At 38.0% G+C, this 16,312-nt stretch overlaps 1 protein-coding gene across 2 annotated transcripts; it reads left to right on the top strand.

Annotated features, from left to right (window-relative positions):
- Window positions 1-2,382: 2,382 nt before the first annotated feature.
- On the top strand, window positions 2,383-11,579 carry LOC309700929 (T-cell surface antigen CD2-like). Of its 2 annotated transcripts, none has more exons than XM_082524847.1 (8): window positions 2,383-2,588; window positions 5,530-5,820; window positions 6,044-6,123; window positions 6,467-6,632; window positions 7,917-7,970; window positions 8,074-8,142; window positions 10,995-11,089; window positions 11,270-11,579. In XM_082524847.1, exons 1-8 carry the CDS (start codon window positions 2,510-2,512, stop codon window positions 11,327-11,329), a joined length of 894 nt encoding a protein of 297 aa, XP_082380973.1. In that variant the 5' UTR covers window positions 2,383-2,509; the 3' UTR covers window positions 11,330-11,579. The 2 variants fall into 2 exon arrangements, with proteins under 2 accessions (XP_082380973.1, XP_082380974.1); XM_082524848.1 differs by having other exon boundaries at window positions 2,385-2,588; window positions 10,995-11,108.
- The last annotated feature ends 4,733 nt before the right edge of the window (window positions 11,580-16,312 follow it).

Raw genomic sequence — 16,312 nt, forward strand, 5'->3', positions numbered from 1 at the left:
TTTAGCAGCAACTCAGAAGTGGGATAAACGTTGCCTCCAGACCAGCCATTGCGCTGGTTTAGTGAAGTCAAACAAATCAGGTGCATTAACCTTTGCCATTATCACTGCTTGCATCTTCTCCCTTCTGCTTCTACACCTTTGGTGGGCAACTTCTTCTGACACCGTGCCATGAAAAGTCACGGGAACTGCACAAAAACTGCACTAAAACGTTATTACTCTCAGAATCCATAGCCATTCATTCTCACTACAGATGTAATACCTTGTGTAAACTAGGGACAGCTACACTTACAGACCAGATTGTAAACAACACATCACAGCAGTGTCCTGTTTCAACTGAAAACAATGAGGAAACAACAAATAATATTCAACAAATAAAATCAGTTTGTACATTCAGGTTTATGAAAACAATTTAATTCAAAACAACAGTCATTTGTATTTTATAGCAATTTAGCATTTGATTTCAAGGTTCAAGGTTCTTTATTTGTCATATGCATAGTTATACAAGTATAAAACACAGTGAAATGTAGCCTGACACGCTCCTCGACATGTGCAAAAATTGGGGGGGGGGGGGTGTAGAGGAAGAACATGTATATATATATATATATATATATATATATACAGTATATACACTGGGTGAATGTGCAGTAGTACCAGCAAGCAGGTGAATTCTGTACATTAATATGAATAGACATCTGACTATTTTACAGGATAGACAATATGAACATATTTAAAATTAAAGGTATTGAAATGTACATTGTGCCTTGGTTTAGAGTGTCTGGAAGAGAGTCCTGTCTCAGTCAATTATAGATGATGTGAGAGGGCGGGTGTGTGTGTTTAGGGCACGGATGGCTTGGGGATAGAAGCTCCTCTTGAGTCTCTCTGTCCTTGCCCGGAAGATGCGGAACCTTCTACCAGATTGCAGAAGTTGGAACAGTTTGTTGCCAGGATGGGACAGGTCCTTCAGTATCTGCGCTGCTCTAGTCCGGCATCTCCTGGTGTAGGTGTCCTGAAGCGGGGGGAGAGCAATCCTGCAGCAGCGTTCTGCTGTACGGATCACTCTCTGGAGAGCTTTTTGGTCCTTCACACAGCTGTTCCCAAACCACGATGTCATGTTCTGTGTGAGGATGCTCTCCACAGCGCCTGTATAGAAAATCCTGAGGATCTTTGGAGAGACCCTGAACTTCCTCAGTTGTCGTAGGTGATACAGGCGCTGCCTAGCCTTTTTGGTCTGGACCTGAATGTGGGCAGCCCATGTCAGGTCTGAGGAGATGTGGACACCAAGATACTTGAAGGACTGCACCCTCTCCACTGGAGCTCCATTGATGATAATGGGCTTGTAGTCTCTGTGCTGACCCCTTCTGAAGTCCACCACCAGCTCCTTGGTCTTGCTGACGTTCAGCTGGAGGTGGTTGTCCTGGCACCACGATGCCAGATTCTTCACTTCATCCATGTAGGCCGCCTCATCGTTGTTGGAGATGGCACCCAACACCACTGTGTCGTCAGCAAACTTCACAATGGTGTTGGAGCCATGGGTGGCCACACAGTCTGAAGTGTAGAGGGAGTAGAGCAGTGGCGAGAGGACACATCCCTGAGGTGCTCCTGTGTTGATGGTGATGCTGTTGGAGAAGCACCTGCCCACCCTCACCACCTGAGTTCTGCCAGTGAGGAAGTCCAACACCCATGCACACAGACGGCTGTTAAGTCCCAGATCCCTCAGCTTTGTGAACAGTCTGCAGGGCACTATTGTGTTAAACGCTGAACTGTAATCAACAAACAGCATTCGCACATAGTTACCTGTTTCTTGTCCACGTGGCTGAGAGTGGTGTGTAGGACGTGGGCGATGGCATCCTCTGTGGATCTGTTGGATCTGTAGGCGAACTGCAGCGGATCTGTGGTGTCTGGGATGGAGGAGGAGATGATGTTCTTCAGCAGCCTCTCAAACACCTTCATTACTACCGAGGTCAGTGCAACTGGCCGGTAATCGTTCAGGGATGAGGGTTTGCTGTTCTTGGGCACAGGGATGATGGTGGATCTTTTGAAGCATGTGGGGACCACAGACTTCGCCAGGGACTCGTTGAAGATGGAAGTGAACACACCTGCTAGCTGGTCAGCACAGCAGCGCAGCAGACGGCCGGTGATGCCGTCTGGCCCCGCCGCTTTCCTTGTGTTCACTCTGGTTACTATTGAAAATATTTTGGTTATATTTATGTATGTTCTCTGAAGCAAAAAGCCAAAACAAGATGCACAGTCTGTGTTCTGGGTGTGAGATCTGCTTGCTTGGTTTATGAAAGTAGATGAGGCCTCTTGGGTCACTTCCTTTTAAAACCATACATGCACATGCCTACACTTGAACACACACACACACACACACACACACACACACACACACACACACACACACACACACACACACACACACACACACACACACACACAAAACATGTGACACTGTTGTGCTTTTACAGGAAATAACACCGACACTGGAAAGTGCTCTTTTGAGCTAAGAGTGATGGAAATAGTGAAGAACATGGTTTCTGCTGCCACCTTCGCTGTGTTTTTGCTCTGCTGCTGCTTCATTGCTTCCTCAGGTATAGTACAATTTACGGTACAATTTTGTTGTTCTTTTTGGTTTATGTTTTAGCTTTAAATTCCAAACTTGCTGGTTATGATATTTTTAAGGCAAAATTAATTAACATGTCATCTTCCAACTTTATAATTCTTCAAGACTTAACAGAGGCGAGATCTGACTCCATATTTATATTTATATTTACATGTTTCAGTACTATGTCATATACAGTATTGGGCAAGTCACTTTGAAAAAGTAATTAATTATAGTTATTACTTACTTCTTTTAAAAAAAAAGTAACGGAGTTAGTAACTGAGCTACATGATTCTAGTAATTAATTACTTGAAAAGTAACTATTGCATTACTTTTTTTTAAAGTTTAACCCTCTGGGGTCCAGGGTATAACTGGCCATTTTTAGCTTCTTTTGATGTTTCCTCTACATTTCACCTTTAAAAAACTGTTTATTTGCCTTGTTTGGTATCATTCTTTTCAGCACAGCCTCACATGTCTGAATCTACAGTTATGTTTTCATTTTGAAATATTGTATTAACACAGTTGATCTAAAATCAGACAAAAAGCAAACATGTTTATTGAATCATATTTCATAACTTTAAATGCTAATATAAATTGCCAATTTTAAAATCATGTGCACAAGTTTTGCAAACATTAAAGTTATTTACATCCATTTACCTTTTACCCTTTTTAAAATAACCATTTCAAATTATTTACATAACAATCAGGTGTTCTCCATTCAGTAAGATGCCACGGCGTTGTAACGATAGAAATAGTAATTAGTTTCATACCCTGGAGGACGGGGCTGTGGCTCCCCACACTCCCTAGCAGATCGTTACAGGGAGAAACCTTTGGAATGCAAGCATGCTGATCCACACAGGTGTGCACACAGGTGTACACACGGGTGTTCACAGACGCGGACTACAGCTTTCTTGGCTGCTGCCTCAAAGCACATTGTGCGCTGTCTATCTTGCGTGCTGCACAATATCGTTTATTATTTAGTATCTACTGATATCTACTGCTAGCTAGTTTATTGTGATGGTGCTGTTTTTTTTATTATGTTGCTCTTTGTTGTTTGCTTTCTCTTCTGTTTTTTTTCTCCATACAGGTGACCCAGGTGTTTTTTTTTTTTGTTTGTTTGTTTTTTTTTCTTTCTTCCCCCCCTTCTCACCGTCTCTTCTCCCCTTTGGTTTTCTTTCTCTCCCTCTCTTTCTTTCATTCTTTCTCCCTGTCCTATCCCCCAGTCATGTCTGTCCCGTTTGTAGCAACTGAAAATAAAATAAATTCACAATTATAATAAAGGTCAATCAAATGGACCAATATGGCAAGGCCATGATGATCCACTTGTTAAAATAAATCCGCTTGGCATCTTTCTTGGCCATAAGACAACAATTCTGATGGCTAAAGATCCAAACGGGACACACACACAAAAGAAAAAAAAAAAAAAAAAGTAATTAGTTAGATTACTCGTTACTGAAAAAAGTAACGCCAATACTTGAACGCCGTTATTCCCATCGCTGGACATATATACATATTTATATATGTACATATATATACTGTATGCTCTTCATTCTTGTTACAGTTGACCACAACATATTACTCAAACGACTGGAGAACTGGGCAGGTCTTTCAGGAACTGTACTAAACTGGTTCAAAACATACTTAGAAAACAGGAAATACTTTGTATCAATAGGTAACTTCACATCTGAGCAGACAAGTATCACATGTGGAGTTCCCCAAGGTTCCATCTTGGGACCCCTTCTGTTTAACATTTACATGCTCCCACTGGCACAGATTATAAACAACAACAAAATAAACTATCACAGCTATGCAGATGACACACAAATATATATCACAATGTCACCAGGAGACCGAGGCCCTGTACAGGCTCTTGGTAAATGCATTGAGGAAATTAATGACTGGTTGTGCCACAATTTTCTCGAGCTAAACAAAAACAAAACTGAGGTAATAGTCTTTGGCGCCAAAGAAAAACGATTACAGGTCACCAGAGAACTTCAATCTATACATCTAAAAACCACAAACCAGGCGAGAAATTTGGGTGTAGTGATGGATGCAGACCTAAACTTAGAAAAACACATTAAGACAATAACAAAATCAGCTTACTATCACCTCAAGAATATTTCAAGGATAAAAGATCTGATGTCTCAACAGGACCTGGAAAAACTAGTCCATGCATTCATCTTTAGTAGGCTTGATTACTGTAACAGCATCTTTACAGGTCTACCTAAAAAAATCAGTCAGACAACTACAGCTCATTCAGAACTCTGCTGCTCGAGTCCTCACTAAGACCAAAAAAGTGGACCACATCAGTCCAGCTCTGAGGTCTTTACACTGGCTGCCTGTCCGTCAGAGGATAGACTTTAAAGTTCTGATGCTGGTCTATAAAGCTCTGAATGGTTTAGGACCAAAATACATCAATGACCTCCTGACCCAGTATGAACCATCCAGATCCCTCAGGTCATCTGGATCCGGTCTTTTATCAGTTCCCAGAGTCAGAACCAGACACGGAGAAGCTGCATTCAGCTTTTATGATCCTTATATCTGGAACAAACTCCCAGAAAGCCTCAGATCAGCTGAAACACTCAGTTTATTTAAATCCAGGTTGAAGACTCACCTGTTCTCAGCTGCATTTGAATAAAGAACCAAATCCACACTTTTAAGCTTAAATTTCAAAACTTACATTTAACTACTGATTTTATCTACTGTTCTGATTTTATATACTGTTTTGTTTGTTTTTTAATTAGTTTGTTTGTTTGCTTGTTTTAATAAATTTTAAATCATGCTTTTTATTTGTTTTTGTTTCTAATGTCTCTGTAAAGCACTTTGAATCACCTTGTTGTTGAATTGTGCTATACAAATAAACTTGCCTTGCCTTGCCTTGTTCTAATTTTTTCATCTGATTTTTTTTTACCTTCTTTTCTGTTTCAAAGGCTCTCAGGATGATTGTGTTTATGCTGCAACAGGATCAAGCTTTACTGTGCCACTTAGATATGAGTTGAAGGAATCAGGTACACTGAAATGGTTCAAGGACACAAGTCTAATCTTTTATCGCAGACAGAAACAGGTGATCATAGGGAAAAATGATGATGTTGATTCAACTGGATCACTAAAGCTGACACAACTCACCAAAGACAAGTCAGGACGATACATCCCAGAGGTTACCAATGAAGATGGACTAAATGTGGGGGGAAACTTACAGAGTGTGCGTTTGTGTGTATTAGGTAAGGAAAATAACATCATATGTGTATTTATTGTGTTTGTACTACTTCTATCACAACAAGCAAGTGTGCTAAGCTGTCTTAGTCATACTTTGTCATTAAGAGTGTTTGGTTTTATTATGACGTCACTTTTCAGTCTTATCAATCAACAGTGTTGGTTACTGTAGAAAAGCATTATCAGCAGTAGTTTATATAATGTTGATATAAAGAAATTTTCTGTACTCAGACCGTGTGCAGAAGCCCAAAGTAACAGTGATGTGTGCAGGCGATAAGACAAAAGTCTCTTTTACTTGCAATGTTATTAAGGTGAGTACAATATTTATTGTTTCAGGTACAATTAAGTTAGAGTACTCTACCAATAACTGACTCATAACTAAGCTGTTGAAGAATCTGTAGACAAAGGCCTCATTTTTCCTCCACTGAAACCAAGCATGATTTGAAGCGTGCTGTCTACAAGCATTTACTCAGAGATGTTGTTTCAGTGAGGCTTGGGTCTCTCTTTATCTATTATTTAATTATATAGGCTGGGAAATTACCAAAAATGTATGAAAAGATTATTATATTTCTAATTTTAGCCAGGTTGAGTTTTTTATGTTAGACTTCAATTCTAAACCTTCATCTAATCAACAAATTGTGTTTTCTCCTACAGGATGAGAAGGTCGAATGGTTTATGGATGGTAAACAGTTGGCAGAAAAAGGGAAGATGGTGTCGAGAGTAGCCAAAGACGTGCTAAATGCCAATTTTTATTGTAGTGCTTCTAACCGTGTCAGCTCACAGATCAGTCAGCCTGTTCAACAAGAATGCTATAAGCTTGGTAAGTATTATTTACCATCAGCTGTACAAATGTTCAAATGTGCCTTTTCCAAATATTCATGAACTGAAGTAGTCATTGTATTGAGCTCACATGCTAACATGATACTTTTCTTTTCCTTTTATTTTAAAGCTTTTCCTGAAACACTCTTTGGAATTATAAAAAATATCTGCTGATTGTCAATGATTTTTTCAGTTTAGAAGTTGTATCATATTGTACATTATATTTTTTTGGATAGAGAGATTCAAGTAAATTTTGTGTCCCAGTTTTTTCCTGTTTCTGTTATATCGTTTTAACTCTTTTTTAAGTTTTTGCAGCATTTTCTATTTAATCAGAATCAGAATACTTTTTGGTTACAGTTGCTGCAAAACAATGAGAACACTAACAGACTGAACTAAATTAAATAATACAGTGTATTACAGAGTTTAAAAAAAAATATAAGAAATAGCTCTAATATATACAAATAGCTCATTTATAAATATCCAGAATATTGCAGAGCTTAAATATATATGACTGACATTTTACTCTAAACTGTAAAACTTGTTTTTTTGTGCTATGTGCCAATGGGTAGAGCTATTGCACTGTGACTGTTATTAGATGGAGGAGATGTACAGGGCGATATCCACAGGCAGGAGTGATTTCCTGAGTTGTGAAGTGGTGCATTTGGGTAATCTAAGTCTGTTTTTGAACGTGCTCCTGTGACTGGCCAGTAAGTCAAGGAGTGCATCCAGCATTGTCCTTATCTTGCCGACACCACCTTAAGGGAGTCCAGCTCAATACCCACAGCATTACTGAGCTTATGGATCAGATTAGTTTTTTTTAACATGGTTTTAACACAATCACCAAAAACAAAACAAAAACCCCACAAAGATTTTGTCTTATCAAAATCAAAACTTTGAGAAATTGTTTGTATTGTACATATATTATTTTTGCACTTATATTCAAATGTTTAATTTAATTTAATTTAATTATAATAATTTATTAATGATTTATTAATAATTTATTAATTATTATTCTGTCAACTATAATTTATTCTAAAGAAAGACAAACAACATAAATTGCTTAACAAAGATGAGTTGAAAGAAAATCTGAAGGACAAGCTAACAAAAAGCTGAAGTTGTGGTAAACACGCCCATTGCTTGCAGTGTTTCTGCAATCAGCCAGTTTATCACAAATGCTTAAAGCCCTGTGAATATTATGTGGTGTCAACTGTCTGTTGATGGCTAAAATGGCCATTTTATTATACATATCTAATAAATACATTTTTCTACTTGTATTGTTTTGAAGCTTTCCCTGAGGTATGTGACATTTATGTCTGTATTCCAGTGCGCGCTGGAGCAGGTATGTTATGTTACAGTCTTGTTGAACTAAAACACATTTACTATTTTTCACATGCGTACAATTACAAATAAAGTACAATTTTATTCCTCTCTTTCACTGTCAGGTATTCTTCTGTTGGTGATCTTCATTTTCATTGTTTGCTGTATCCAGAAAAAAGCAAACATAATAAAGGGTAAGATTATTATTATTATCATGCTTAATTTTAGTATTATTATTATTACGAGCAAACTCCGGCCTGTGGCACTTTGCATGAAAACACAGACATGTGAAAATATTGTGTTATTGTAATCTCCATTATTACACTGCACATAGTGAGATGTTAAAAAAAGGCTGTTTATAAAAAACAAACAAATCACTAATAAAAACAGATGTATTGTTCATGCCACTGCACTACAAATTGTTTGTTAAAATTTATTTACAAACACAACACAATGCAGACTAAGATCAAACTCATAATCACAAAGCAGGTTGAACATGTGGTGTTAGATTTTACTAGACAAATTACTGTGTCAAAGAAAAGAAATAGTTTGGCCTTTGCAATATTTTATGCTGGTTGTTTACACCATCCCCCTGCTGAATCACTACATTATCTCGGTGGAGGGGTTTGGGTTTCTCAGGGATCCCAGGGGCTACGTTGTCTTTTGCTTTTACCCCCATGGCAAAGTGGTCCTGGGTGAGGGACAGACAAAGAGTGGTTCAAAAGCCCCTATCAGCAGAAGATCAAGGGAACAGTTCACCTTGGCTGGGATAGGGTTACTGTGATGGCCAAACCCATGGCCACACTCTAAAGTCAGTAACTCTTGTGCATTTTCATTTCTTCCTTTGAACACAGTAACACACGTTTGTGTTGATTGGTTTGGATACATTTGTTCTGTTTGTAAGCGTACACATTTAGTTTACTTATGTATTCATACCAGTTCATTACTTAGTTTTATTTTTGACAAACCTTTGTTTCTTCTTACCTGCCATGATCCCGGGGAGTTGCCAGACAAAAAGTGGTGGGCAGGGTTTGAAACTATTAAATGCAAAGAGGGATAATTGGACCGCACCACCACTTCCTGCTGAAGGGGAGAATCTGTGTTTTCTTTCAATAAAAACAAAGTAGTTGTACTTAATTAAATATTTGAGTTTAGGGTTCAGTAGTTTTGATTTTCTTCTTTGGTGTTTAGTTTATTAACAAACTAGACTGTACTGCATTGTTTGTTGTTTATGATTGTGTTTTGTTTAGTTACCTCTCATGTCTCATAGTGGTCTGATCAGCCATTATATATAACCTTGTGTGACATTTCATGTTTAGGTCAGTTATATTTGTTTGGGCAGTCAGTTGGTTTGTTAAGTTTGCAGGTCTTTGCCTGAGTTCAGTTTTGTTTCTTTGACCTTTTTCTATGAGATCAACATTTATGACTTTTGTAAATATAATTTTGGGAGGTTAAATAAATGAAAACCCTATTTTTCTAATAATTCCTGTCACTCCTGCTTTCTTCAACTCGGTACATGTGGACCCTCCTGTAGGCCCACCACCTGCAGGAGGTGTCATAGGGGAGTGTGTGCTGGGTGGCGGTGTGTGCAAACCACAGTTTGTCCATAACAAACACCATTTTTGAACATAAGGGTGTCCATAAGTGCACGTGGCACCAGGACACCTAGGCCCCAGGTCGGTGATCTATAAATCCATGAGTTATTTTATAATTGCATCATCAGCTCTGCTGCCGCATGTTCTGGACACTCAGGTGAAGAGAGGTGCTGAGCTTTCACCTGATCACCACCTGGTGATGAGTTGGATCAGGTGGTGGGGGAGGTTGCTGGACAGACCTGGGATGCCAAAACACATAGTGAGGGTGCACTGGGTGATGGCCTCTAGCTTGGGGCAGTTTGCAGTTCAGTGTGAAGCGACAGGAATAAGAATCAGCACCTCCAAATCTGAGGCCATGGTCCTCAGCCGGAAAAGGGTGGAGTGCCAACTCCGGGACAGGGACGACTTACTGCCCCAACTGGAGGACTTTAAGTATCTCAGGGTCTTGTTCACAAATGAGGAGAGAAGGGAGCAGAAGAGCAACAGATGGATTGGTGCTGCAGTGATGCAGACGCTGTACCGATCCATTGTGGTGAAGAGAGAGCTGAGCTCTCAACTTACCGGTTGATGTCCCTTTGTCCCTACTCTCACCTATGGTCACAAGCTTTGGTGAGGAGTTTAGCCATCCAGGAGGGGCTCACAGTAGAGTTGCTTCTTCTCCACATCAAAAGGAGCCAACAGAGTTGGTTTGGGAATCTGTCCCAATATGTCCCAATACTATCAAACTGGGACGAGGCCTTGGGGTAGACCCAGAACACGCTGGAGAGATCATATCTTTCCCCTGACCTGGGAATGCCTTGTTATTCCCTCGGATAAGCAGGAGGAGGTGGCCGTGGAGAGGGAGGTCTGGGCTGCTTTGCTTAGGCTGCTGCCCCCACGACCCGGCCCTGGATAAGCTGAAGAAGACAGATGAATGAATGGATAGTTTACACTATATTTTTTACTATGTAGAAATATATAAACACAACGACGGGAAAAAAAACTATCAATGACCATTTAATTTAACATCTATTAAACAAACGTTTAGTGTAAATCCTCAGTTCTCTCTATCTTTGTTCTTGGGGGGTTAAACAGTGACACTTATGTGAACTATTGAATGAATAAGTGTCTTTCTGGAGAGTTTTCATTGCTCCATTTAAACGGCACCCCCTCGCCCCAACCTTCAGAGGCTATAACCAGCTCTTCACAGTTGATGAGCCTTTTGTGTCTCGTATTTAACATTAGTGACACAAAGCAATCCAAACTCACAAACCCTGCAAACAGCACCACAGTGTCCATTCTCTGCACTGTGTTTCTCTAATTCAGATTCCATGTTTTTGCATGTGTCCTTGTTTAGCTGACCCAATATTATCAAATCTATGATGCTATTCATAGCAGGCTTTGCTTTTTACCTAAAGTAGTGAGAGATGGTTGTAATTCTGCAAGTCTGACATGTAATCTTGTGTTAACAGACAAAGTTGAGCTTCCATTGAAGAAGCATCATCATCATAAGCAGCTGGTTGGTAGCGTCCCGGAGCCTGACTTCTGTGCAGACTGTGGTCTGGAGGTAGACAACAGGATATAATGTAATCATTATTCAACATTCAGACTGTTTTGTTTTTCCGTCTTTCATTTTTTTTTCTTCCCGCCAAGTTCATCTTGGCTGTTAGAGCAACCGTTCAAGACTCATGCAGCATGGCTGATGTAATCTTTTTATGATTTTTTTTTCTTTCTGTCTGATTCAAAGATTCCCAGGATGTTTTTGACCTGTATGGTGCAACAGGCAGTATCTTTATTGTTTCTCTGAAACCAAGCTGGGCAAAAAATTGACCTTAAAATGGAAACACAATGATGAGAAAGTCTTTTCACAAAGAAAAGTGAAGGACATGGCATATCCAAACCAACAAGCCTGAAGACAAACAACTTGGGAAACTTTGTTTCAATGAATATGGAAAATTAGAAAAAGAAAATATGACCATATGTTTATTTGTTGTGGGTAGCTAACAACAGAGTAGATTTATTGTGGTTATACAATAAACATCACATTTCTCTTTGAATTTCTCTTTGTGTCAGTCTCAACCATAGATTACAGTGTGCAGTCACCTAAACACTTTTCAGCCTTATCAGATTAGTGTTTTCACATATATGGCATCAATGTGAACATGAATGTATTTTATGTTTTTATGTTTTTGATTTTTAATCTACTCATTAAAAAAAGTGTTACACCTTTGTCATCAGTCTTTATTTAATGCATCATCAGCATTTCTTCATATAATATAATATTAATGTATAAACATTATATAGAGATAATACGATCTCAGATTATGTGCAGAACTCTGTAGTGATGAAGAATTGCACAATAAACGTGATGTGTCTATACCCTGCCACCCACTGGTCGTTTAATGTTACTGTAGATGTATGACGTGTGTCATTGTAATTATTGTTATTTAACCCTGTCATGCATGAATTATGATAACCTCAATTAGGATATTTTTTCTTAAATCCCTGTAGAACTGCAATCACATAAGTTAGCGCAATAATTTTTTTTGCATATCAAACCGGAGGACTTGTACTTACATCTTATGCCATCAGTTTGTCCTAGGTCACGGTTTCCTTCCACACATATCTTTGCAAAAATTGCATAAAAAGCACTTACATCTTTTTATAGTTGCAGTTCAAGCAATATTTAAAAAAAGACCTGTCAGCAGATTTGGGCTGTAATTAAAAAACAACAACAGAGAACATTTTCTGCATAGATGTCCAAACAGGAGTACTTACACATTTCAGTGACAACATGATGCAGAGTTTGAGCTCTGACTCAGGTTCAGCTTATCTCAATAACCCATTAATCTTGCTTCATGGGACACCCCGAATCTCCGGATATTAACAATGCATACCTTATTTGCCACACGACACTCACAGAAGTGTTTCTCACTTATTTGAAATAAAATACACGTTTAATTTTACAAAATAATGACGGGATATTAATTTTCTTATGCAATTTAATTTAATTTACTTTCTTCTGACAGTGAAAGAAAAAATGAAAAGGACCCTGTAGCGGCAACAACAAAAATCAGTTTGTATTATCAGATTTTAAGAAGAAGTCATTTTGGAAAAACATACATTTATATTTTATGTCTAAATTATTAATAATCACCCAAATTAGGACAGTTCTTGCTTACCTCTTCAACATCTCCGACTATATAATCACAGATTATATTTATATATATTATTTGCTGAAGCAAGTCTTTGTTCTAAGTGTCACATTTGCTTTGTTCTTTATCTATGAGAGCAGACGAGGCCTCTTCTCTTCAAAACCATACCTGCACACTCACAGTGTATTTGTTTTCTTAGCAATGTCATGATGATTGTCGTGATCTCAAAAAGTTCCAGTCAATCTAAAAGTAGTCAGCTTCTAAAGTAGTCGACATTATTGAGAAGAATGTGAAATATCAGCTGATTGTCAATGATTTATCAAATTAAACAATTATAACATCTCTATGGAGATTTTGAAAATTCTCACAAAGATATTTGTACATGCAGAAAATGTGTTTACATGCCGTGTACTAACTCAAGCTATGCAATGTGGACACCTTTGCAAAGCAGCGTTGCTCATGCACACAGAAATTAAATGTTAGTGTCTGACACTTTTTATCTGCATCGTGATTTCTTGGCAGCTACTTTGGAGCTAATTTGTAAGAGGTCTGTAGATGGAACAAAGTTTAGGTACAGCCCTGAATTTAGTATGAATAACACAATGTCCTTCAAATTTTATAAATTGACATACACTCATTCAGAGCCTTTCTAACATGGCTAATCTCATCTTTCTGTTTCAAAGGCTCTCAGGATGATTGTGTGTACGCTGCAACAGGCTCAAACTTCACTGTGTCACTTAAATATAAGTTAAAGGCATCAGAGAGCCTGAGATGGTTCAAGGACACAAGGATAATCTTTCATCGCAGACAGAAAAAGGTGATCTTAGGGAAAAATGATGATGCTGATTCAACTGAGCAAAGACGAGTCAGGACGATACAGACCAGAGATTCACAGCACAGAGGGAATAAATGTGGGGGGAAATTTACCGAGTGTGCATTTGTGTGTATTGGGTAAGTAACAACACATTATACATACATTCATTCTGGTAATACAAATGTACTTTATAGCAAATGTTCTGTCTGTTTCTATGTTAGTCACACATTTAACCCACAGAAAACTGCTGGTTTATTAATGTACCAAAGTTACTGTCTAGCTTTCCCATACAGCATTATCATTATTTTTTTAATGTATTATCAAGATTATCTCTTATAATGTTGACATGATCACATTTTCTTTACTCAGACTGTGTGCAGACACCCACTGTGATGATGTCGTGTACAGGCAATAAGACAATGGCAGTTTTACTTGTGTTTGTCAGCTGAGGACAATATTTCATGTTTTATTGATATTTCATATAGAGAGTTCTTCAAATAACTGACTCATAATTAAGCTGCTGAAAACTCTGTGGACAAAGGTCTTCACTTCTCCACTGAAACCAAGCATGAGTTGAACTGTGTTGACTGTACGATGCTGCTAAAACAGCAAGATTTGGGTTTGTATGTATTTATTATTTTATTATATAAATTGGAAAATAATCCAGAGTGTAAGAAAAGATTAACTGATGTTTTGCACTGGCTGCTTTGGGCAATTATTCTCTTTTCTTGTTAGGGTCACGATTAGTCGATCATGTTTTCAAAAGATTAATTCTGCAGTTATTAATGTTTTCACTCATTTTTGTTAATTCTTTAATGTTGAGTTTATTGCCTAAAGTTCCCTCCAAATAAAAACTCATACATATTTATATTTTTTCAACAAAAAAAAGCCCTGAGAAATTGTTTGCTGAACCTTGCACTGGAAAAAAAAATTCTCACACACATGTGCACACATACATCCACAGATACATAAAATCTATGGATAACAGAACACTCAAACCCTTCTATTACAGGACTTTTATTTTTTACTGGATTTTTGATGTTATTCTTGAAGTCTAAACTTTCAACTAATCCAGAAATTATATTTTCTTGCACAGAATGAGAACAACTTTACGATCAAATGGTTTATGGATGATAAAAAGTTGGCAGAAAAAGAGATGATGCTGACGAGAGTAGCCAAAGATGTGCTAAATGCTCGCTTCTCTTGCAAATGTCTAACCCCGTCGAGGGTCACTATACTTGTTGTTATGCTTAAATTACTTATATTTGTAGTACGTGAAACACATTTAAAACTTTTTTTGAATAATTGCAGATAATTCAAATGCATTTTGTGATAAGATCTCTTAAGAAAATCTCTTAAGTTATGGACATAGCATCTAAATCTGCTCTTTAAAGAAAAAATGCAAATGCAAGCAGCACTTATTCATTTAAAATGATCTCATTTAACTTCACTTGAACCTTTTTTTAAATTTACTTTTTTTTTTTAAAGTTCATTAAAAAGTTTGCTTGGGTGTATTTGATCTGTAAATAAGAGTGGAGTCAGAATAACGTATTTTCATTTAATATTTTAATTTGTTTAACTAATTAAACATTACATTAAGAGAAGGGGACTCTTCTGTCTGTCCTTATTTTAACAGATTTGAGGGAGCTTTATTTGCAGTGGACTGATCAAGAACAGGAAAAGCCTCGTTATTATGAGCATCGCTACCAGCAGCAGCCAGCTGTCAACACCAACAAAGAGGCTGAAAACAGCAGCGTCCCACAACCTGGCACCTGGGCACACTGTGATCTGAAGAGACACAACAGAAAATAACATTATCATCACCGTCTGGCCTTAGTGATGAAGTCATGTGATCTGTGCAGGATGCCTATAATATGTTATAATTAACCCTCCTGTTATGTTGGTTTCCAGGAACACCAATTATGCTCCTGGGTTAATTTTAACCTGGGCAAATTGACTCATCCAAAAGTGTCAGAAACACTGGCATTGATTATTTTACAATTTTCTTTTATAATTTTGATTTTATTTTTTCGTTTTCTGTAGTGATGCAGATGACATGTGACATCTCTTCTGTTCTGGGTCAGTCAACATAACAGGGTTAATTTAAAATCCAAAGGACTGAGAAGCACTTAGAACTGGGTAGTTTTGTATCATGGGCAGGGTTCTTCCTGGCTTGGCATGAACATATGAATAATAGGTAAAGTAAAATTACGGAAAAAGCGGTTCTGGTAGCTAAACGTCCAGACTGTCCTGTAATTATAAAAATATAATTTGTGTTAATTATAAGAAAGTGTATTTTTTTGCTTTTCTTTATTAAAAAAACAAACAGAAAAAACAGAAACTTTTCTGTCATTTCTTACTTCATTACTTCCATGTAGCATGAATGGAAAATTTGTGAAACGTATGAAAATTCAGTTAAAAGTCCAAAATTTATGCCCTCCTTCACAATTTCCAAAACTATCCAGTGCAGTGGGGCCAGATTGGAGTCTTTTGTCGGCCGAGGTGTGGAGGTGGTGAGTGACAGGAGAACGGCGGCTAAGCTGTCATCCCTGTTGGACAACGTCTCCCACCCCATGCAGCAGACTGTGACAGCACTGAGCAGCTCCTTCAGTGGGAGACTGCGGCACCCACGGTGTGGGACGGAGAGATTTCGCAGGTCTTTCCTCCCCACTGCTGTCAGACTCCACAACAAAGACTTTAACTGAACAAACACACACATCCACACATGTGCAATAACACTAAGTGCAATAATCCTTTCTGGCATCGTTGTATTTTTACTCAGTTGTATATAGCATTCGTATTCTATTTTTATCTTATTGTA

The sequence above is a fragment of the Aulonocara stuartgranti genome (assembly GCF_965226115.1).
Source record: "Aulonocara stuartgranti genome assembly, chromosome: 23".
NCBI lineage: Eukaryota > Metazoa > Chordata > Actinopteri > Cichliformes > Cichlidae > Aulonocara > Aulonocara stuartgranti.

Coding starts and splice junctions, on each gene's coding strand:
- LOC309700929 (XM_082524847.1), top strand. CDS start 2,510: ATGGAAATAGTGAAGAACATGGTTTCTGCTGCCACCTTCGCTGTGTTT. Junction 6,124..6,466: donor TTACTTGCAATGTTATTAAG/GTGAGTACAATA, acceptor TTTCTCCTACAG/GATGAGAAGGTCGAATGGTT. Junction 8,143..10,994: donor AAAAGCAAACATAATAAAGG/GTAAGATTATTA, acceptor TTGTGTTAACAG/ACAAAGTTGAGCTTCCATTG.